Source organism: Rhinoraja longicauda, chromosome 4 (assembly GCF_053455715.1).
Source record: "Rhinoraja longicauda isolate Sanriku21f chromosome 4, sRhiLon1.1, whole genome shotgun sequence".
Classification (NCBI taxonomy): Eukaryota; Metazoa; Chordata; class Chondrichthyes; order Rajiformes; family Arhynchobatidae; genus Rhinoraja; species Rhinoraja longicauda.
The window spans coordinates 43657570-43679831 of NC_135956.1; the positions used below are offsets into that span (position 1 = coordinate 43657570).

Here is a 22262-nt window from a genome sequence, read left to right on the forward strand (position 1 = left end):
CCCATTTGGATATGCCCCTATTTCTCCTTTTCCCCTTTCCCTTCCACCTACATTCCTTTCTCTTACTTCACTATTTGTAACTCATCGATGCTTTTATTTCACACCCTTTATCATTTCATCACTGGCCTTTTGTTCATCCATCTGCCTACCGAACTCCCCTCAACTGTATCCACATATTACTTTCCATGCTTTGTCCCTGCCTCGCCTCCTAGTTTTTTTTTCCAATCGAGGGAAGGTTTGAGAAGGATTCTACAAAATTTCATTATGTTGAGGCTTGGCATCTTTAGAAGCAGCTCGCTGACCATTGGAAAATCCAATAGGAAATTGTTGTGTCGAGCTTTCGTTGTTATTTTAGAAAACCAAATTATTCCTTCCAAGGTTGCGCTGGTGGATGCTGTTCTTCAGCTACATCGTGACTGTTGGTGTCCAGTTATATAGTTAGTATGTGGTGTTATCTGGAATTGTGAGACTCCAGATTGAGCTTCAGCATTCTGATATTTATAATCAACGGCGTTTTAAATAAAATTGCAGCTGGACGTAACAGTAATATTGGGATGCACATTGTGCTTTGAAGTTGACTACCCAGTGAGCGGTGGATCTTAGTGCTCCACCTCACTCCTCAGCAAGATTCAGCAGGTAATATTGACAACACAGACTGGGTTTATGGGCAGTTTTGTTCCGTGGTCTGCACCCATCAGGATTGGATTACTTCTGTCTCCAGCTCTGTTCTACCAGGACCTTTGTGATGAGTGGAAGTGAGACTTTCGGAAATTTTTCATCTCCATTTGAACCAAAATGCTGAACACTAATTTTGTTCACCTTGCGTGTCAATTTATATCCTGACCTGATTTATTAAACTAATGTATACACTATGCAAAAATGACTAATTGTGATGAAACTCTATGGTCATGACAGAGTTATTTGCAGCAGTGGGCCATGGGGAGTGTCTTTCTGTATTGTGGCCTCTTAAAAATCTAGTATATTAAGCATTTTGACATGGCAAGCATTGATATTCACTCATTAAAAAAAATGAAAACTGAAAGGTTTAATGTTTACCAATGCATGAAGATAGTTGTGAGATTGAGGCAGCCCAAACATGATGTTGGTACTATTGCAAGTGGCATGTTTAGAATAACCTGTGCATGAGATCACTCACCTTCAAGGGGTGGCATGGTGGCGTAGCGGTAGAGCTACTGCCTTACAGCACCAGAGACCCGGGTTCGATCCTGACTACTGGTGCTGTCTATGGAGTTTGTATGTTCTCCCCGTGACCTGTGGTTTTTCTCCGGGTGCTCCGGTTTCCTCCCACACTCCAAAGATGTACAGGTTTTATAGGTTAATTGGCTTGACGCAAATGTACAATTGTCCCTAGTGTGTGTAGGATAGTAGGATAGTGTTAATGTGCGGGATCGCTAGTCAGCACAGACTCGGTGGGCCGAAGGACCTGTTTCCACGCTGTATCTCTAAACTAAAAGTCATACACTGTATTGTCACAAGATCTTAACCCTGGAACTCTAGCCCAATAGGAGCTCCTTCACGATACAATACAACACGATAGAGCTTTATTTATCCCAGGAGAGAAAAGTCTACCCCACAACAGAAGGGGGGGGGGGGGGGAGTTGTACAGTTTGATAGGGAAAAAGGATCTCCTGTGGTGTTCTGTACTGCATCGTGGTGGAACCAGTCTGTTGCTGAAGGTACCAGATAGACTGGTGGTTCAAGAATGCTTCCGGCATCTTCTGGGTGATGAGGAGCAGGTATCAAATATGTTTGTTGGCTTACTTTTATGAATGGGATGAAGAGGGTGAGCTTGTTTTTATTTTTGAAATTTCATGTGAAGAAGAAAATACACACAATGATCTGTCACTTCAATGCATGCTAGCCGTGTCAGTCTTTCCAGGGCAATTCATTATGTTTAAAAACATTTTATTAATTAGCAATTCACAGTATTAGTACCAGGTACAATGAAAATCGCTAACCATATTAAAAAATGTGGTTTGTGATTTTCATATTATCTGGTAAAGGAGCATAAAGTCAATTCCTATCTCCAACTAGATCAGTAGCCTCTGTCTTGTTTCATGTCTGTCATCAAATTCTGTGGAGATAATGTTCTTGACAAGGGCGTATGTACTGGCCGAAGCATTTACCACCCTCCACCTTGCATGACTTGCTTTTATTTTGCTTCATGCCCACTTGGCTAATCCAAACAATGTTGTGGAATTTGTGTTCTATGCATTTTCATGTTATTTTTATATTGGTTCCGTTTTGCAGTGATAAATGTGGTTTTCTGTTATTTTGGGTTGTCTCACGTGGAGAGAAATTTTCAATCGCTTTAACCTTTGCGTTACCATACCCTGAATAAATTGAGTAAGTCAAAAGACTGAGCAGATAGCAGGATATGAGCTGTTTTCAGGAGGATGGGAACAATTTTGCATTTATTGATCACTAAATGATCTAAACTGTTTATTAACCATGTATCTATTTTGGAATTGGTTGGTGACTGACCTCGGATTTCCGCTTGTTCTTTTTCTATTTCTCTAGAAAATAAATGTTACACAGTCTCTCTTTGAGAACTTGTATTAATCTTCTTTGAGTCACAATTGTGCCTAGCAAGCTAATCATAGGGCTCTGATAGCTTTTTACTTGCATAATATAAATGTAACTGTTGATTAAAGACAGAAATTGTTGTCAGTGCTCAATGGATCAGGCAGCATCTGTGGAGGGAGAGGGGGTTCATGTTTCGGGTCACTTTCATTTGCATTATTTTGATATACAATTTAAAATTATTTAGAGTCAGAATCTGCGTTACTAGTTGTAAGTGAATTTGCAGCGCTCGGTTCTTTATTGTTGACTTGTGTTTCATGTGTTGTGCTGCTCTTGTTTACCGTGCAAGACCTTTTGTAATAGATATTAGGTGCTGTTTCCAGCAGGCATGAATGGATGAGTGCCCATCTTTTTTAGAGCTGCATCTGTACAATAAAAATATATTGTCTTTGATGAGAACTGAATCTTGAAACTTCCATCATTCTAGCTGACCTTCCATCAGTCTGAGTTAAATCCCAGCTGAGAGCTCCTTTGAGATTGCAGACAGCGTGTGTAATTTCAAGAACCATTCTTGTTTCTGATTAATTTTCTTTGCAATATTACTTTGCCTCTCCACTTGGAAATAGGTGTATGAGGGTGATTTAAAAAAATCTGCATTTACAAATAATTGCCGAAGTATATTTGTACCATAACAGGTTTTTTTCCCCACAGTATACAATAAATCTCACCAGTCTGAAATTCATAAGAACAATTCAACTTCATAGACTAAAAACACAAACATCTGAGCATTAAAACAAGCTGCTGGAAGAACTCAGCAGGTCAAGCAGCATCTGTGGGTGGAATGAATGAGCAGACCACATCTAAGGTTGGGATCCTTCTTCGAAGTTTCTCTTCCCTGATGCTGAGTTCCTCTGGCTGTTTGTTCTTTTGCTCAAAATTTCAATATCTGCAGTCGCTTGAATTCCCATGTAAGCATTACCTTGTTCGATATTTATAATAGTCATGTATACAAAGATAAAGTGAAAATCTTTGCATGCTGTCCGGTTAAATATTAGACATGAGTGCAATCAAGCCATGACCACGAGTATCACAGGTAGAGCAAAGAGAAAATAGCAGAGTACAGAATATAGTGTTACAGTGTTATAGAGTTACAGTTACGGGGAAAGTGCAGATAAAAAAGGTGCAGAGGCCATAATGAGGTAGGTTGAGAGATCAGACTGCGCCTTTAGTTTATGAGAGAATCATTCAGTAGTGGGGGAGAAGTTGGAAGCTGATCAAGCTTTTGTATCGTTTGCCCAATGGGAGAAGAGAGAAGTGGGAATGTTCGGGTGCAAATGTTTCTTGATTACGTAGGCTACTTTTGTGTTCTGGTAATGCAGTGGTCTGTCTTTTGGTGAAATATTGAACTGTAGATTTTCTTTGCTTTCTCAGATGGCAAAAAAAGATTCCTTGGCACTATCTCTACAGCATCCTGCATCAATCCTGATGTCTCACCCAACATTTCTAAAATGTTAGAAACTGACCATAGACACTGCAAGTGGGAGCTTGCTGCGCGGATATTGGCTGCAATTTTTGTAATATATTTCATGAAGTATATTAGTCCACCCTAAAGTCATGGCAAGCAATGAAAATGCATATCTTTATTTGACTATAGAGTGCAAGTCTTCTAAAACAAAGTTTTCTCTTACAGTTGAAAATAGTGAGCACTGTGACTTCACAATTCTACGAAACATGCTGATCAGGTAAGATTCAATCATAATAGTAGTGCTTATTGGCACTTGGCGCCTGCTAGTCTCTTTTTGTGCAAAATCATTGCTAAAAAGGATTCCAAAAGTAGCAGTGAAAATTTGCTCATGCTAATCTTTTAAAAAATCATCTGTTAAAGTGCACAAGACTGTAATGGATTTTACGTCTGTACTTAAATTTTTGGTCACGCCCTTGAGCCTTTTCTTCAATCTTCATTATTCCTGTTTTGTTATAATAACAAAACCATAAAAAGATTTTCAACTTTGGTTTTAAGCCATCTGTAAAGCAGATGCATTTGCAATGGCTGTAATTAATTTCCCTTCAAGTACGCATAGTATTTCTATCTCCATTATCTATATAATGAAGCATGGTAGGTTGCTCTGAAAGGATGGATTGCTTGGGATCCAAGGAGAGAGTGCTGAATGGATAGAAAATTGGCTTCAAGGAAGGAAGCAGAGGGTGATGATCGAAGGTTGCTTCTCGGAGTGGAGACCTATGACTAATGGTGTGCCTCAGGGTTAGGTGCTGGGCCCGTTACTGGTTGTCATCTATATTAATGATTTGGATGAGAACATACATGGCAAGATTAGCAACTTTGCAGATGATACAAAAGTGGGTGGTTTTACAAATAGTGAAGATGGTTGTGAAAATATGCAGCAGGATCTTAATCGATTGACCAAGTGAGCTGAGGAATGGTTGATGGAATCTAATGTAGAGAAATGTGAGGTGATGCATTTTGGGAAGTCGAACATAGTGAATGGTAGGGCTCTGGAGAGTGTTGTGGAGCAGAAGGATCTAGGAGTGCAGGTGCATGGTTTCTTGAAAGAGGAGTTGGAGGTAGATAGGGTGATCAAAAAGGCTTTAGGTATATTGGCTTTCATCAGTCAGAGTATTGAGTAGAAGTTGAGAGGTCATGTTGCAGTTGTATAAGACGTTGGTAAGGCCGCATTTAGAGTACTGTGTTCAGTTCGGGACACCGTGTTATAGGAAAGATGTGGTCAAATTGGAAATGGTACAAAGACGATTTACAAGGATTTTGCCAGGACTAGAGGGTCAGATATAGGGGAGAGGTTGAGTAGGCTGGGACTCTTCCTTGGAGTGCAGGAAGATGAGTGGTGATCTTAGATGTGTATAAAATCATGAGAGGAATAGATCGGGTAGATGCACAGAATCTCTTGCCCAGAGTAGGTGAATCGAGGACCAGAGGACATAGGTTTAAGGTGAAGGGGAAAAGATTTAATAGGAATCTCAGGGGAAACCTTTTTCACACAAAGGATGGTGGTATGCGAATGACATAAAGCTGGGTAGCAGTATGAGCTGTGAGGAGGATGCTATGAGGCTGCAGGGTGACCTGGATAGGTTGGGTGAATAGGCAGATGCATGGCAGATGCAGTATAATGCAGATAAATGTGAGGATATCCACTTTGGTGGCAAGAACAGGAAGGCAGATTATTATCTGAATGGTGTCAGATTAGGAAAAGGGGAGGTGCAGCGAGACCTGGGTGTGCTTGTACATCAGTAACTGAAAGTAAGCATGCAGGTATAGCAGGCAGTGAAGAAAGCCAATTTAGAGTACTGCTCTTCATTGTGAGAGGATTTGAGTTTAGAAGCAAGGAGGTCCTACTGCAGTTGTACAAGGCCCTGGTGAGACCGCACTTGGAGTATTGTGTGCAATTTTGGTCTCCTAATTTGAGGAAGGACATTGTTGCTATTGAGGGAGTGCAACGTAGATTCACCATGTTAATTCATGGGATGGCGGGACTGACATATGATGAAAGAATGGGTCAACTGGGCTTGTATTCACTGGAATTTAGAAGGATGAGAGGGGATCTTATAGAATAGAATCATATAAAATTCTTAAAGGATTGGACAGGCTAATATAATAATAACAATAATATATTCCCTTATTTGTCCCACATCGGGGAAATTAACAGTGTTACAGCAGCAAAGTGGAAAGCGAGAGCATTCATTATAAATAAAAGATACATAAATTGTCATCAGTTTTCTGTGTGATCTCAGCTGTTATTGTTGACTCGTCTGCTGGGAGCAGTGCTGGTTGTGTAGTCTCACAGCAGCGGGAAGGAAGGACCTCCTATATATCTCCTTCACGCACTTGAGGTGAAGAAGTCTGTCACTGAAGGAGCTACTCAGTGCAGTGACAGTGTCCTGCATGGGGTGGGAGTCGTTGTCCAGCAGCAATGTTAGTTTTGCCATCATCCTCTTCTCTCCCACCACCTGCACTGAGTCGAGGGGGCAACCCAGGACAGAGCTGGCCTTCCTGACCAGCTTGTCGAGTCTCTTCCCTTCCGCCGCTGAGATGCTGCTGCTCCAGCAGACCACTCCATAGAAAATGGCAGATGCAACTTGTAGAAGGTCCTTAGGAGTGCCCCCACTCCAAAGGACCTGAGTCTCCTTAGCTAGATGCAGGAAAAGAATGTTCCCTATGTTGGGGGAAATCCAGAACCAGGGATCACAGTTAAGATTAAGGGGAAGGCCATTTAGGACTGAGATGAAAAAAAAACTTTTCACCCAGAGTTGTGAATCTGTGGAATTCTCTGCCACAGAAGGTAGTGGAGGCCAATTCACTGGATGTTTTCAAGAGATAGATTGAAAACTAAAGGAACTTGGGACTAAAGGAATCCAGGAATATGGGGAAAAATCAGGAACAGGGTACTGATTTTAGAAGATCAGCCATGATCATATTGAATGGCGGTGCTGACTCAAAGGGCCGAATGGCCTACTCCACCAATTTTCCTCTGTTTCTATGTATGGAAAAAGCTGCCAGAGGAGATAGTTGAGGCAGGGACTATCCCAAAGTTTAAGAAAGTTAAACAGGTACATGGATAGGACAGGTTTGGAGGGATATGGACCCAGCGCAGTCAGGTGGGACTAGTGTAGTTGAGACATGTTGATCGGTGTGGGCAAGTTGGGCCGAAGGGCCTGATTCCACTCTGTATTACTCTATGACTATATATTTGATGATAAAACTAGCCTTTATGAATTGCTAGAACTTCGTTGATCATAAAGATGTTTTGTATTTGAAAATATTTGTTTGTCAGACTGTCAAGTGAATGCAAGCCCAACCTTTTCATCCTTCCTTCATACATCAACCCATCATCCCAGGAGTCAATCCCGGAATCGACCCAGTAACCTTTCCTGCATTGCCTCCAATACAAGCACATCCTGAAATATGGCAACCACAACTGTATGGTTCTCACCGGCATACTGTGAAGTTTCATCAGAACATTCCGCTTGCGATGAAGACTAACGGTCATTAGCCATCCTATGCCTGAGATGCAACCTAGACGAAGTGGCTTGGAAAGCTGTTGTTTTAGGATCGCTTATCAATTTATAATGATCCTGTGATCATTTGTGTTTTATTTTAAAGCATTTGAATGCCCAAGTATTTGCGGATGGGTATTGGGAGGCAGGGTAGCTGTTGACAATGTCAGCAGGCTTTGACAATCAGAAATACGCACAATGGGGAATCCACTTCCTCTTTCTTTTGCTCCTTACGATTGTACTAACCAAAATCTTTGTACTGCTGTTTTGAAGACGTTTGGAACAATCTCTGCACCTAGTTTTCCTTTGCTGTTCTAGGCTGGTCCAGTTTAGTTATCAGTTTCTTAGTGTTACCGATACAAAACACTTAATGCTTGCCTTATGCCTGGAGCCCCATCCAGTTCATTGTTCTTAAACTATCTCTTAGTTGGGCGATATTTGGATTATAATTCCAGTACCTTTTCTCTCTCCCAGTTTTATAACTTTTAATTTACTTTTAGATTGCAGGCAGAACCAGGATTTATCCTGTAGCCCTAATTGCTCTCACAGAGGCGAGCCACTGCCTTGAAATACCACAGCCCTTCTAGTGAAGGTGCTTCCACAATGCTGTTGGGTAGTATATTTACACCCAGCAATATTGATATTTTTGGAACATAGCACAGAACAGCACAGGAAGAGGCCCTTTAGTCTTAAACTAAGTCAGGATGATTTGCAACTTGGAGGGAAATCTGAAGGTATTGGTGATCGCGTGCCCACATCTTTCTCAGAGGTTTGGACAAGCTGATGGGATAGCCATAGTGAGTAACAGCCTTTCATTGCGCAATGGCATAGACTGCAGTCATGGTGTGCCGGTGGTGGAGGCTAAATTTCCAAAAGTGGTGACACAGGTAGCCAGAGTGGTGAATAATGTGTATGGTATGCTTGTCTTGAATGGATGGAGCATTGAGATATGTTACTGCTGAGCAGGACGTTGGTGAGAACACAAGGACTGCAGATGTGAGCAACAAACAAAGTGCTCGGTGGGTCAGGTGACATCTGTGGAGGGAATTAGACAGACGTCATTTTGTGTCTAGACCGTTATTCTGACTCTCCCAAAATGTTATCTGTTCAATTCCCTCTACAGATGCTGCCCACCCCACTGTATTCCGCCAGCACTCCCTGAATATTTAACTCTCCACTTTGTCATTTAACAGTTTGATCTCCATGAATATCATTAATAGATTCTTTGAGTTATTATTAATCAATTCCTGTCACACTGGAGTTGTTCCATTGCTGCCTTGATTTATAAATCCACTTTAATAGCTGCCACTGTTTCTCCTTTATCAAAGTAAGTTAATTTGGGCACAAACCTTGCCATTTTGTGCAATTTTAACATTATCATTGAACATCTTTCCTCACAAGGTCATGCCTCTTGGCCCTGTTGTCGTTGTGCTTTAGTGGTTTACAGTGCTGTTTAGAATAACCTCCATTATTTTACCTTGTCATATAGCACGGAAACTGGGCCTTCGGTCCAATTCGTCCATGCCGACTAAGATGCTCCATCTAAGCTAGTCCCATTTGCCCATGTTTAGCCCATATTCCTCCAAACCTTTCCTTTCAAAAGGTTTCAAAGGTCTTTTATAGTCACGTGCACCACTTAAGGTACAGTGATATTTGTATTAACATACAGCCATACTAAAAAAAGCAACAAGACACACATCTACATAAAAGTTAACATAAACATCCATCACAGCGGATTCCCCACATTCCTCACTGTGATGGAAGGCAATAAAGTCTAATCTTCTTCCCCCATTTTTATCCCGCGGTCGGGGCAATCGGAGCCCCCGATTCGGGGCGGTCGAAACCCCCACTTCGGGGCAGTCGAAGCTCCCGCGGCTTGGAGCTCCTGAATTCAGTCTCTAACTTGAGACCGCGAGCGCCACGATGTTAAAGTCTGCAGGCTCCCGCTTTTGGAACTTAGAGGTCGATCCCTGGCAAAGGGATCGCCAGCTCCGCGATGCTAAAGTCCTGCAGGCTCCCAAAGTTGGAGCTCTCGAAGTCGGCCTCCAGCAAAGACCTCCAGCTCCTCGATGTTAGGCCGCAGTACGGACGGAGATACGATACGGAAAAAAAATCGCATCTCCGTCGATGCAAGAGATTTTTGTAAAGTTTCCCCAACCCCACCCCCATCCCCCACATGTTTTATGCATACAAGTTAAAGCACACTAAACACATACACTTAACACATACTAAAGAAACAACAGAGAAGGAAGGGACAGACAGACTGTTGGCGAGGCAGCCATTGCTGGCGCCACCCGGTGAAATCCATTTTCCTGTCCGTGGTTTTTAAAAAAATGCTGTTGTAGTATGTGCCTCAACTAACTCCCCTGACATCTCCTCGTTCCATTTACCCACCATCTCTGAGTGATAAAGTTGCCCTTCGGACTCTTATTAAATTTTTCCCCTCTCATTTTAAAATCTTTGTCCTCTGGTTCTCGATTTACCTACCATGGGTAAAAGACTGTACATTCACCCTATCAATTCCCCTCACAATTTTATACACCTCTATAAGATTACTTCACAGCCTCCCGCGCTCCAAGAGATAATGTCCCTGCTCTGATTGAGCCTGCCCAATCACCCCATAGCTTCGGCACTTGAGTCCTGGAAACATCCTCATAAATTTTCTCTGCACTCTTTCCAACTGGACAACATCCTTCCTATAGCAGGGTGACCAAAAGTCTAAATGCATCCTCACTAACAACTTGCCTAATTGTAAGGTAACGTCCAAACATTTATACTGTGCATTTTTAAAAGCCTTCTTTACCACCCTGTCTACCTGTGAGGCCACTTTCAGGGAACTATTTACCTATACCTGTAGTTCCCCTTGCTCTTCAACATTCTCTAGATCCGAATGTGAAGGTCCTCCCCTGGTTTAACTAACTAAAATGCAAATCTGCATTAAATTCCATTGGCCATTCCTCATGCCACATGCCTAGCTGATCAAGATCCTGCTGTAATTTTTGATACCATCTTCACTTTCTGTGATACCACCACTTTAGTGTCACCTGCACTAAGTTTTCTGCTCAGCAGGCTGCAATCTTTAAATCAGTCCAGTTATCGTCTTTTACAGGTAGGCACTGCAATATCTTTAATGTCCCCTTAAATCTAACAGCACCTATCCAGTTACATTGTGTCTTTTTGAGCAGGTCATGCATTCTATAATCTCCTTGAATAAAGGTTGAGTTATTTATTTATATTTAAAATTACTAGCCTTTTAAATATTCCTTGTTTCCTACAATATGAACTCTTCTGTGCCTGTGTGGTATCAGCAATATTTCATAAAAATAAATGTTTTCATACAACCACCATTTCTGGGTTACCCAGCAGCACATTGCATCTCATTCTGATTATTCCGTAGCCTGCTACCTCAGATATTGAGTAATTGTTGATCTGAGAAAAGTAAAACATTTTTAATGAAATCCTTTAAAGATTTTTATCCACGTGATGAGAGAAAAATGATGCAGTGTGACAGCACAAGTTTGTCACTGAAAACTGAAGTAATTTCAGCAGCATTTCAAATGTCATTAGTTCCAGTTCAAGATGATGAAATCAGGATCTTATCTTTCAGTACTTGAAATGCAATGCGATCCAGTTATGGACCTATGACATAATTTGTGTGAAGTTTTCAACTAAGTCGAGCCTGCACGGACACAGCCATTAATTGCCGTGCACCTTTTGTGGGTCAACACTTTTGCTATGTGTAACAGTGAGTTTGTTTGACATGTCTGAATGCAAGACTCCGGTGACATATTGCTATGGTTGAGCGATGACCAACAGAAATATGAACATGTCATGTGACATCCGGATCGCATCTTTTCGTACCTGGAGGCAATGTACTTGAATACAAAATATCATCATAGGTTTCATTTGAAATAAATCTTTTGTGGGTCTGGTAGCATATTGTGACATATTGCTATCTTCCATTGAACAGCCCTTGTGTAAGGGAGGGAGAATGAATGACAACATGAACATTTTCTTTCTGTTCATTCAAGGCAATCCTCCCTATCTTTACTATCAGGTTAAATAGCAGACATTGGTGCTAGACCAGAAATTGCTATTGAGGGCGTGCAGCATAGGTTTACTAGGTTAATTCCCAGAATGGCGGGACTGTCGTATGTTGAAAGACTGGAGCAATTAGACTTGTATACACTGGAATTTAGAAGGATGAGAGGGGATCTTATTGAAACATATAAGATTATTAAGGGGTCGGACACATTAGAGGCAGGAAACATGTTCCCAATGTTGGGGGAGTCCAGAACTAGGGGCCACAGTTTAAGAATAAGGGGTAGGCCATGTAGAACGGAGATGCGGAAAAACTTTTTCAGTCAGAGAGTTGTGAATCTGTGGAATTCTCTGCCTCAGAAGGCAGTGGAGGCCAATTCTCTGAATGCATTCAAGAGAGAGCTAGATAGAGCTCTTAAGGATAGGGGGGTCAGGGGGTATGGTGCGAAGGCAGGAACGGGGTATTGTTTGAGAATGATCAGCCATGATCACATTGAATGGTGGTGCTGGCTCGAAGGGCTGAATGGCCTACTCCTGCACCTATTGTCTAGTGTCTAAATATGTTTGATCTGGAAATTACATTTCACCAAGGCTGTCAGCTCTGTGTTGCAAAGCTTTTTCACAAGCGCATTCCCAAACCCACATAATGCCTCTAAGAGATCATCCCAGTATTTCTTTCACATCTGTACACTCGGGAGAAAATTAGAATGCAAGCCCAAAGTAGCTTCAGTTTACGATCATTTATGATTGATCTGTTTGCTTCTACCTCAGTTTTAATTGAGAATTATTGCAATTGACAAATGTGTGCCTTTCCCAGTCTGTTTTAGGGGAATCTCGCAGGTCACATGGGTTTTCCATGTGACCTGCGAGAATAAACAACTAATATTAACACTGTAGCGCCTCTTGTTTATTTCACTCCAGAATAGCTCTTAAGGCATTATCTCCCCAGAATTATGTGGGGAATTGATCAAAGACTAAGTCAATGCAGAATTAGAAAGCCTTTTCCAGTGCTACTCATCAAAGCAACATCATATGATAAAAAAACAGGTTGAATTCCACATTGTGATTTGAAAACTGGTCATTTGAAATCTAGAGAATATGTCTGAAATGGTTATTTACATTGATGGCATTTTCCAAAGACCTTTATTCAGGACAGTTTAATTGTACTTGGGATTCTGTTTTCAGGGATGTCAGCTATGATGTGGTACTTTTGACATCTATTAAAGTGCAACTGATTACATCCACCAGCTATATCCATTTACATTCTCTTATCAATAATTCATTTTTGTTTCAGAATTACAAAAGAGGCCAAGTATGTGACGTACGTTGATGGATAAGATATTTGAGTTGTAAACTTTGATCATTTTTGGTCTATACTTGTGGCGTAATTTTTAGCTGAAAGAATATGATGTTTTCTACCTATATCCGACAAATAAAAACACCCTTGATATTTCATGTTTATTAGCAGTTAGTTCTGCAATTATAACTATAATTTCTGAACTATAAGAAAGTCATGCTGTATTATGATGAGAGAATTGGCCTTATTCATTGCTGTTCCCACATATTTTACATACCTGGTATACTTTTGTTGTGCTCTATAACCTGCTTGAATGCTTTATTCTCATCCAAAAGGTAACAGTTTGAGATAAAAGTTAATTTCAACCAAGAAATAACATTCTGCTGCAATGTCATGTAAATGAAAGTAGTCATATTTAGTATTTTGTTGCATATCCTTAGCATGCAATGACTGCTTGAAGTCTGCGATCCATGGACATCACCAGTTGCTGGGTGTCTTCTCTGGTGATGCTCTGCCAGACCTGTATTACAGCCATCTTTAGCTTTTGCTTGTTTGGGGGCTAGTCCCCTTCAGTTTTCTCTTCAGCATGTAAAAGGCATGCTCAATTGGGTTCAGATCGGGTGACTGACTTGGCTTCTTGGCCACTCTCTTGCTTTCAAGAGAGAGCTGGATAGAGCTCTTAAGGATAGCGGAGTGAGGGGGTATGGGGAGAAGGCAGGAACGGGGTACTGATTGAGAGTGATCAGCCATGATCGCATTGAATGGCGGTGCTGGCTCGAAGGGCTGAATGGCCTACTCCTGCACCTATTGTCTATTGTCTATAAAGAATTGACCATTTTTTAGCTTTGAAAAACTCCTTTATTGCTTTAACAGTATGTTTGTGATCATTGTCTTGCTGTAGAATGAATCGCCGGTCAATGAGTTTTGAGGCATTTATTTGAACTTGAGCAGATAGGATGTGTCTATACACTTCAGAATTCATTATGCTACGACCATCAGCAGTTGTATCATCAATGAAGATAAGTGAGCCTGTACCTTCCGCAGCCATACATGCCCAGGCCATAACACCCCCACCACCGTGTTTCACAGATGAGGTGGTATGCTTTGGATCTTGGGCAGTTTCTTCTCTCCTCCATACTTTGCTCTTGCCATCACTCTGAAATAAGTTAATATTTGTCTCATTTGTCCACAAGACCTTTTTTCCAGAACTGCAGTTGCTCTTTTTTATGTACTTCTTGGCAAACTGTAACCTGGCCATCCTATTTTTGCGGCTAACCAGTGGTTTTCATCTTGCCTCTGTATTTCCGTTCATGAAGTCTTCTGTGGACAGTGGTCATTGACAAATCCACACCTGACACGAAGAGTGTTTGTGATCTGTCGGGCAGGTGTTTGGGAATTTTTCTGTATTATAGAGAATTCTTCTGTCATCAGCTGTGGAGGTCTTCCTTGGCCTGCCAGTCTCTTTGCGATTAGTAAGCTCACCAGTGCTCTCTTTCTTCTTAATGATGTTCCAAACAGTTGATTTTGGTAAGCCTAAGGTTTGGCTGGTGTCTCTAACAGTTTTATCCTTGTTTCTCAGTCTCATAATGGCTTCGTTGACTTTCAGTGGCACAACTTTGGTCCTCATGTTGATAAACAGCAATAAAGGTTTCCAACGGTAATGGATAGACTGGGAGCTGAGAGCTCTCTTATACCTGCATTAAAGGGGTAATTAAACATAACTGAGCAATTACAAATGCCTATGAAGCCATGTGTCCCAAACATTATGGTGCCCTGAAATGGGGGGGGACTGTATAAACACAGCTGTAGTTTCTACATGGTGAAACCAAAATGTGTAAAATAGGCCTTTAATAAAATCTGACAATGTGCACTTTAACCACATGTGATGTTTTTTATTACAAATCTCAAATTGTGGAGTACAGAGGCATAAATGGTATACCTTTGTACCAAACATTATGGACGGCACTGTATCTGAAGAAACCTTTACCTTTTAAAAATTATTGACTGGCTTCATATTTCTTCTTTTTCCCCCTTATTGCCTTTTTCGTTGCCTTCTGTTGATTTTTAAGAGCTTTCCAATCATCTAGCTTCCTGCTAATCTTTGCAATATTATATGCCTTCTCTTTTACTTCTATGATGTCTTTGACTTGCTTTGTCAGCCACGCACACCTCATTCTCTCCTTAGAATCTTTCTTCCTCTTTGGGATGAAAATATCCTGTATCTTCCAAAATACTCCCAGAAATTCCTGCCATTGCTGCTCCACTGTTAATCCTCCTCGGGTCTCTTTCTAATTAACTTTAGCAGCTCCTCCCTCATGCCTCTGTAGTTACCTTTACTCAACAGTAATTACTGATACATCAGATTTCACCTTCTCCCTCTCAAACTGCAGGTTTCATTTTATCATATTAAATTGTCACTACCTCTTTAGGGTTCATTTTCCTTAAGCTCCCTCATCAAATCTGGTTTGTTACACAACACTAAATCCAGAATTGCCTTTTGTATAATAGGCACGACCAGAAGCTGCTCTAAGAAGCCATTTCGTAGGCTCTCTAGAAAATTCCTTCCCTTGGGATTCCCCCCTCCCTGATTTTCCCAGTCTACCTGCATATTGAAATACCCCCATGACTACTGTAACATTGACTGTCATGCCTATTATATCTCCTGATGTAATTTGTACCCTACTTCCTGGCTACTGTTTGGGGCTTGTATATACCTCCCTTCTGGGATTTTCTACCCTTGCAGTTTCTTAACGCTAACCACAAGGTTCTGATCCCATGTCATCCCTTGCTAAGGATTGCATTTCATTTCGTACCAGCAGACCACTGCACTCCCTCTGCCCACCTGCCTGTGTCTTCAATAGGAGGTGTATCCTTCGTTCTGCAGCTCCCAGCCACAACTCCGGGATGCCCACAGCTTTGTACCTACCAGTTCCCATAAGCTCATCCACCTTGTTCCATATACTGCGTACATACATATATAATACCTTCAATTCAGTATTCACCACCCCTCTTCTCAAATTGGTTCATTTTGCCTGACATTAAACTCTTTATTCCTTTTTAAACTTTCTATGCTATTACTTCTGGAGACTTCAGTAACCTCTCCTGTGCTCTCCTCCCCTTTAGCTTCATCCATAAATTTCCAATTTGTTGATCCCACCTCCTTCCACTATACAGTTTAAAGCCCATGTATGGCCCTGGTTATGCAGTTCGCCAGGACCCTGGTCCCAGAGGAGGTCTGGTGGAGTCCATCCCATTGGAACAGCTGCTTCCTTCCCCAAAACTGATGCCAATGTCCCATGAATTTAAACCCTCTTCTCCCACACCAATCTTTGAGCCACACATTCAACTCTTTGATCTTCCCAACCCTTTGCCAATTTGGGTTCAGGGCTTAGGTAGCAATCCAGAGATTATTACCTTTTTGGTTCTGTGTTTTAATTTAGTCCCTTGCTGCTCAAATTCCCTCAGCAGAACCTCTTTCTTTGTTCTAATTACATCATTTGTACCTGCATGGACCACGATAATTGGATCTTTCCCCTCCCACTCCACATTCCTCTGCAGGTCAGACAAGACGTCCTAATCCCCGGCACCAGGCAGGCAACACAGACCTCGGGATTCTCAGTCCTTGCGACAGAGAATCGTGTCTACTATTCCCCAGACTATGCTATCCCCAATGACGACTACATATCTCTTCTCTCTCCCTTCTTGAATGGCTCCCTGATCTATGGTGCCATGGTTAGGCTGCTCATCTTTCTGACGGCCCCCACAATTGTTTGCACAGGGAGCAAGAATCTCAGATCTGCTAGACAAGCTGAAGGGCTCCTCTAAGACTGCCTCTTAGATCCTTCTACTTACCTCACTTGCAATCACATCCCCCTCCTCCTCACCATGAACCAAATTGGAAGCAATTAATCAAATATGTGTGACTGCCTCCAGAAACACAGCATCCAGGTAATTCATCCCATCCCTGATGTGCTGCAGCGTTTGAAGCTCATGCTTCAGGTCGTTAACTTTGAACCCGATGCTTGCTGCAGATGTGGTCACTGGGAACAATCAAGGGATCCATCAGTTCCCACATCATGCAGCTGTAACACATCACGTGATCCTGCATGCTTCCTTTATTTATTTACAACCGCTCCTAGTTACCTTTCCACGTGCTGCTGCTCAGCTCTGGCTTGATAGGTCAGCACTTTTTCCCTCAGCCCTTCTCAATGAAGCCTCTCAAGCCAAAGCGGCAAGTTGCACTTTTCCCTCAACACAGGCACGGGTTATTGATTGGGGACGATCAGCCATGATCACAATGAATGGCGGTGCTGGCTCAAAGGGCCAAATGGCCTCCTCCTGCCTATTTTCTATGTTTCTATACAGCTCTTTGCCTCAACACGGCCGTTCCTAACAGGCCACTCCACCTTGCTTTCCTTTTCTTTGCTGTTCTACCTCTTGCTCAGCCAATCGAATGCTTTTCTCTATGTTCTGCCTTGTCAATCAAATACATACTAAACTTGCAAAAAAACAACTATCTTCACTTTTTCCCTCTGATTTTTTTTTAATTGATTTTTACCCGGCAAGATGACTGCTCTCCACTCTCTTCTGAAGGTAGAAAATCTTACACAGGGCTTTCAGGGAGGTAACATTTTGAAGACTTGTATGTTCACTAACATTTCAGAATTGGAGTTTGAATGGTATAGAATACGAAGGGTATCGTAATAGGATAGTAACCACACAGTAACGAAAAAGACTAATTCCTATGTGTTGGGGTTTTTGTGATTTAAATTGTTGTGCAAGGAAGGAAAGAAAAACAGTAAACAAAGGAAGGCATTTTTGTTTTGCGAATAATTTGAAAAGTTAAATTATATCTTTGCTTGTCAGACACCATGTCTATACTGAGCAATCATCATTATTTTTGACTGGATATAATTGCAGGAATAGCTCAAAGGCAGTATGGATAAGTTTGAATAGTGGTGCAATTTACTTTGGCAGTGGGAAATTAGAAAAAACACTTTAAAAACTGGATCAGATAAAAAGCTTGTCTCTGACTAAACCTCTGTACTTTATTTTCTTACGTTTTGAATCTTTAATGGTTAAGGGGCTGTTTGTACTCTGCTTCAAGCTTAAAAGCGAATAGAGAATGAACAGTGAATGTTATGACTAAGAAAAAGTGTATTGCTGGCACATGCACCCAAAGACTTTGATTGTAGGATAACTCGCAGCCAGTTGGTACTTGAGCACAGCCTGAAATTGTTGTGAACAACCGTGTTTCACGCTGGCCTTTGTAACAGGTTTTGGTGTTACTGCCAGTGCTGCCCCTTTGGATTTGGTTCAGCTTGTCAGCTGCTGAGAAGTATCTCCTTCAAGAATGGGTGTTGGAGAGAGACATAATTCATTGGGTGAGCAGTTAGAATGAAGATATTTTGAAGTAAGGGAGTCAAGTGCGTTTATTGCCATTTGTCCCAAAACGGAACAATGAAATTCTCATTTGCAGCAGCACAACAAATATATAAACATTGTACTCTGTAAACACCATAATACACACAAAACGTTTGGTGTATATATAAAAACCAACAATAATTGTGCAAAGACAAAAACAATGTCCCCAAGTCTATAGTTCGGAGCTTACTTGGAGATTGTAATGTTTAATAGCCTGATGGTTGTAGGGAAAAAGCTGCTCTGAACTTGGAGATAACAATTTTTGGGCTTCTATACCACCTTCCCAATGGCAGAAGTGAAATGAGAGTGTGGCCAGGGTCGTGTCGGTCACTCTCGTTGACTGCCTTTTCGAGGCAGCACCTCCTGTAGATCCCTTTGATTGTGGGGAGGTCAGTACTCTTGATGGACTAATTCTAATGTATTGTTATTATGACCTTCAATACACGGAACATTTGTTTTTATCACCTTGGTTATTGTCAGCGCGCATAGAATTTGGTTTGAAAAGATATTCAGTGGTTATTAAATGGCCATCAGACATAAGTTTGTTCCCTTCTTTACACAGAACTCACATGCAGGACTTGAAGGACGTAACCAACAATGTTCATTACGAGAACTACAGGAGCAGGAAGTTGGCTGCAGTTACATACAATGGTGTTGATAACAATAAAAACAAAGGACAGTTAACCAAGTAAGAAATGTTATTCTCTTTGCAGTTGTGTATTTACTTAACCTTTTAATTAACTGCTTTACAGAAATTGATTGCAGGATTTGTTCAAAGCGTTCTACATATCTAAGGGATTTTTTCCCTGTTCATTCACATTGTACAAAATGGTGTCTTCAATGAGCAAGCATCTGGCAACCTTATGTAATAGCTGGCTGCTAATACTTTTGTCTTTATTCCACTCCCCTAAGAAATATTTTTAACCCAGGGTATGGCTTCTCAAAAGTTTTGGTTCCTCGCTTTATTGACTGAGATAATTATTTTCTTCCATATTATTGTTTGGTGCTTAAATCTCTTGCTTATGTGTAACAAGTATAATATTTCTTGTATATTGGCATAACACAACATCTTCGAGGAGTGGCTTGCAATTCTATTTGTGTTGGCCATCTGCATTTAGTCAAGATATGGAATTATTTTAATCAAAACGTGGCACTTAACGGATGCAGTACTGCAGGATTGAAACATAGATATGGAGTTCTGAAGAGAATATTGCAATATTTGTTGGTATCACAAGCCACTGAGGTATTTAGCCCATTTCATCATCATCTCTGCCACATTATTAAACATGAACAATTGATTGGACAGGCATTTTCCTGCCCATGGGCATTGCAGACACACCTTTAACCTTAGTGTACCAATGCAGCATGGTTTGGGCCACCAAGTTCACACTCGTCAGCAACCACCAACACTAATCCCATTTTCTATTCTCCCCAAATTCTCATCAACTGCTGCTCTTATTAGGCTTATTTCTGCCTAATGGCTCCAACATACCACATTCTTCATCACAGTCAGAAAGATTAAAGCTGAATCTTCTTTCAATCTCATATTTGTTTATGGAGCACTATTTATATCTCAATGTTGTAAAATTGCTAGCCTACATAGTTGAAATTTAGTCTTGCTATACGTTTTGAATGGTGCCCGTTGGTCTAGTGAGCAGCATTATGATGCCTCTAATCTCTGTCGCTCGAAACACATGCAAGTTTAAAAACAACTGTGTATTTGATGTACTGTGGTTTTAAGATGGTATACATTTTGTAACTTGTTTAGGCTTTTTTTACTTGCCTACGATCTGAGCCATATTTTAACGATTTTCTTTTTTATGAATGTTGTAAAGGAAATACACATTTTAAAAAACATGGAGTTTGAAGACAGTGTTTCTGAATTTCCATGAACTTGTAAAATGTTATTTGATATAATAATTCAAATACACAAGTTAATTGCTTCTTCAATTTGGAGATTGCTTTGGCTTTAAAGTCTAAATTGAGTGAGTGCACTCAGAAGAAATACTGTCTTTTTAAAGCTGAAATAAGTTCTTTTTTTCAAACTGATAAGCCACCAAAACCTGTAATAAAATTATTTGGAAACGGGTAAATGAAATAACCAAGCAGCAACCTTCTCAGAATATCTGATGTGCAAGGTGTAATATGCTGCAATACAACTTCAGTGCTCTTAAAATGGGCAACTGGATGGGTGGTACCTGCAGCCGTTGATGGATCCAGCATTTGGGTGGGGAAATAGAATGCAGAATATTTTCTGCTTGGTTGAAAATCAAGATGGGCCGCAACCAGAAACAGAAATAGCAGATTGACCTGTCCACATCATAAGGCAAAATCATCTTTCTGTTAAAACTTGTGCAGCACACAGGGCAACATGTTTATGGTGTGGTATTCTTCATAACTTCCAATTTCAATAGGAATGTTATTAAAATTCAGTTAATTTTGCGCTGTCAGGGCAGAGTAGATCAACTTCTGAAACCTTGCACGTCACTTGGGAAAAGCTGAGAATGTTACAGATACAAGTTATATTCTCCATTTACCTTTTTGCACTATTGAATGAAATTGCATTAGGTCAGATTTTAAATGTTTTATTTCATCTTTACAACCTCTCCATGTAATTTAAGGCATTGCTGTGTTTTCCTTATCCTAAGTGTCTGTATATCTGTTTTTCTTTTTAGATTTGACACAGTTGAAGGCATGTAAGTGGTTGTTTAAATTATTTGAAACAACTTTTTCAACATTTGTTGGCAACAACTGGAATTTCAGTTCCATTGGACAACAACATATAAACTTTCCGACATCGGGTGGGCTTTCGTTGATGTAGTCTCCTAATAAAATAGAAGCTGCTTGTTCCAAAAATTTCCTTTTCACAAAACATATCTAAATAGTAGGGAAGGTAACTGAATCATCCAAATCTAACATCAAGCAAGAAAATACAAAAATTGGAATATTTTTCCTCTGGCAAAAGTGTTGTGGAATTTTACAGCAGGAATTTAAATGGCTTGTTTTTGGAGCAATCAACTATGCAAGTTCTCTCTTCTGGTTAACTCTACTTCCAGACAAACCCGTGGTAGGAAGGATGAGGAAGCTTCTACTTGATACTTAGCCCGTGAACTGCTTTTTGCTTTCCTGCTCCTTTCCACAGTTCCACACATCCTCTTTGGGAGTGGTGGCCAAACCAGTATTCATGCATTTGCTGTACCACATTTCTCTCAAGATTTTACTTTCATTTCCCTTTTGTTGAATGTATTAGGTAATCTGTAAATTATACTATCGTTCCTGCACTTGGAATAGAATTGACCGAGCTATGATTGCATTCCTCCAGTGGACATCCAGGAGAGAGGGAGAACCATGTGACTTTAGTCAAAGGATGTAACATGGTGTAATTCAAGCACTGGTCTACAGTCACACTAACCAGAACAATTTATTTGTTTATCTCTGTCATTTCTGGTATTCTGTTCTTGTCGTAAATTCCTTCCATCAGAATGTGTTTGGGACTTTGTCTTCAGGATTCTGCTGACTGGTTTTGCATTCCCATTTTCTTCTGACTTTAGGTATCATTCGGGCCTTGTTGGCCATGATGTGATTTTGTTTTCCTGTTAACTATGAGACACTGAGGATAAAATTAAGACACAGTTTTAAAGTGAACATGTACTTTCATCTTATCTTCATAAATCGGGAAGTTTTCTTTGTGCCTGGCCAACGTTATACAAGATATTTCTTTCCCACTCCCATACTGACCAAATCAAAACATATACCAGTTCAGTAAAAGAAAAGGAGAACGCTAAAAGATCTCAACAGGTCATCCAGGATCTGTGGACATTTGGGGTTGAGTCCTTGACGATTGAGAGGGAACGGGATAGGTTGCCAGAATGTGGCAGTACGTAAGAGAGTGGGATAGTTGCTGGAAGGTGAAGGGTGGAACCAGGCC

At 40.8% G+C, this 22262-nt stretch overlaps 1 protein-coding gene across 2 annotated transcripts in view; it reads left to right on the forward strand.

Annotated features, from left to right (window-relative positions):
• The window catches only part of LOC144592717 (septin-7), a 101917-nt gene that overhangs the window by 74382 nt on the left and 5273 nt on the right, over window positions 1–22262 (forward strand). The window contains exons 8-10 of one of the 2 annotated variants that reach the window (XM_078397615.1): window positions 4235–4286; window positions 18897–19022; window positions 21010–21030. In XM_078397615.1, coding sequence (XP_078253741.1) covers window positions 4235–4286; window positions 18897–19022; window positions 21010–21030 — 199 coding nt within the window. The remainder of the gene's footprint in view (window positions 1–4234; window positions 4287–18896; window positions 19023–21009; window positions 21031–22262) is intronic. The other variant, XM_078397616.1, reaches the window with a different exon arrangement.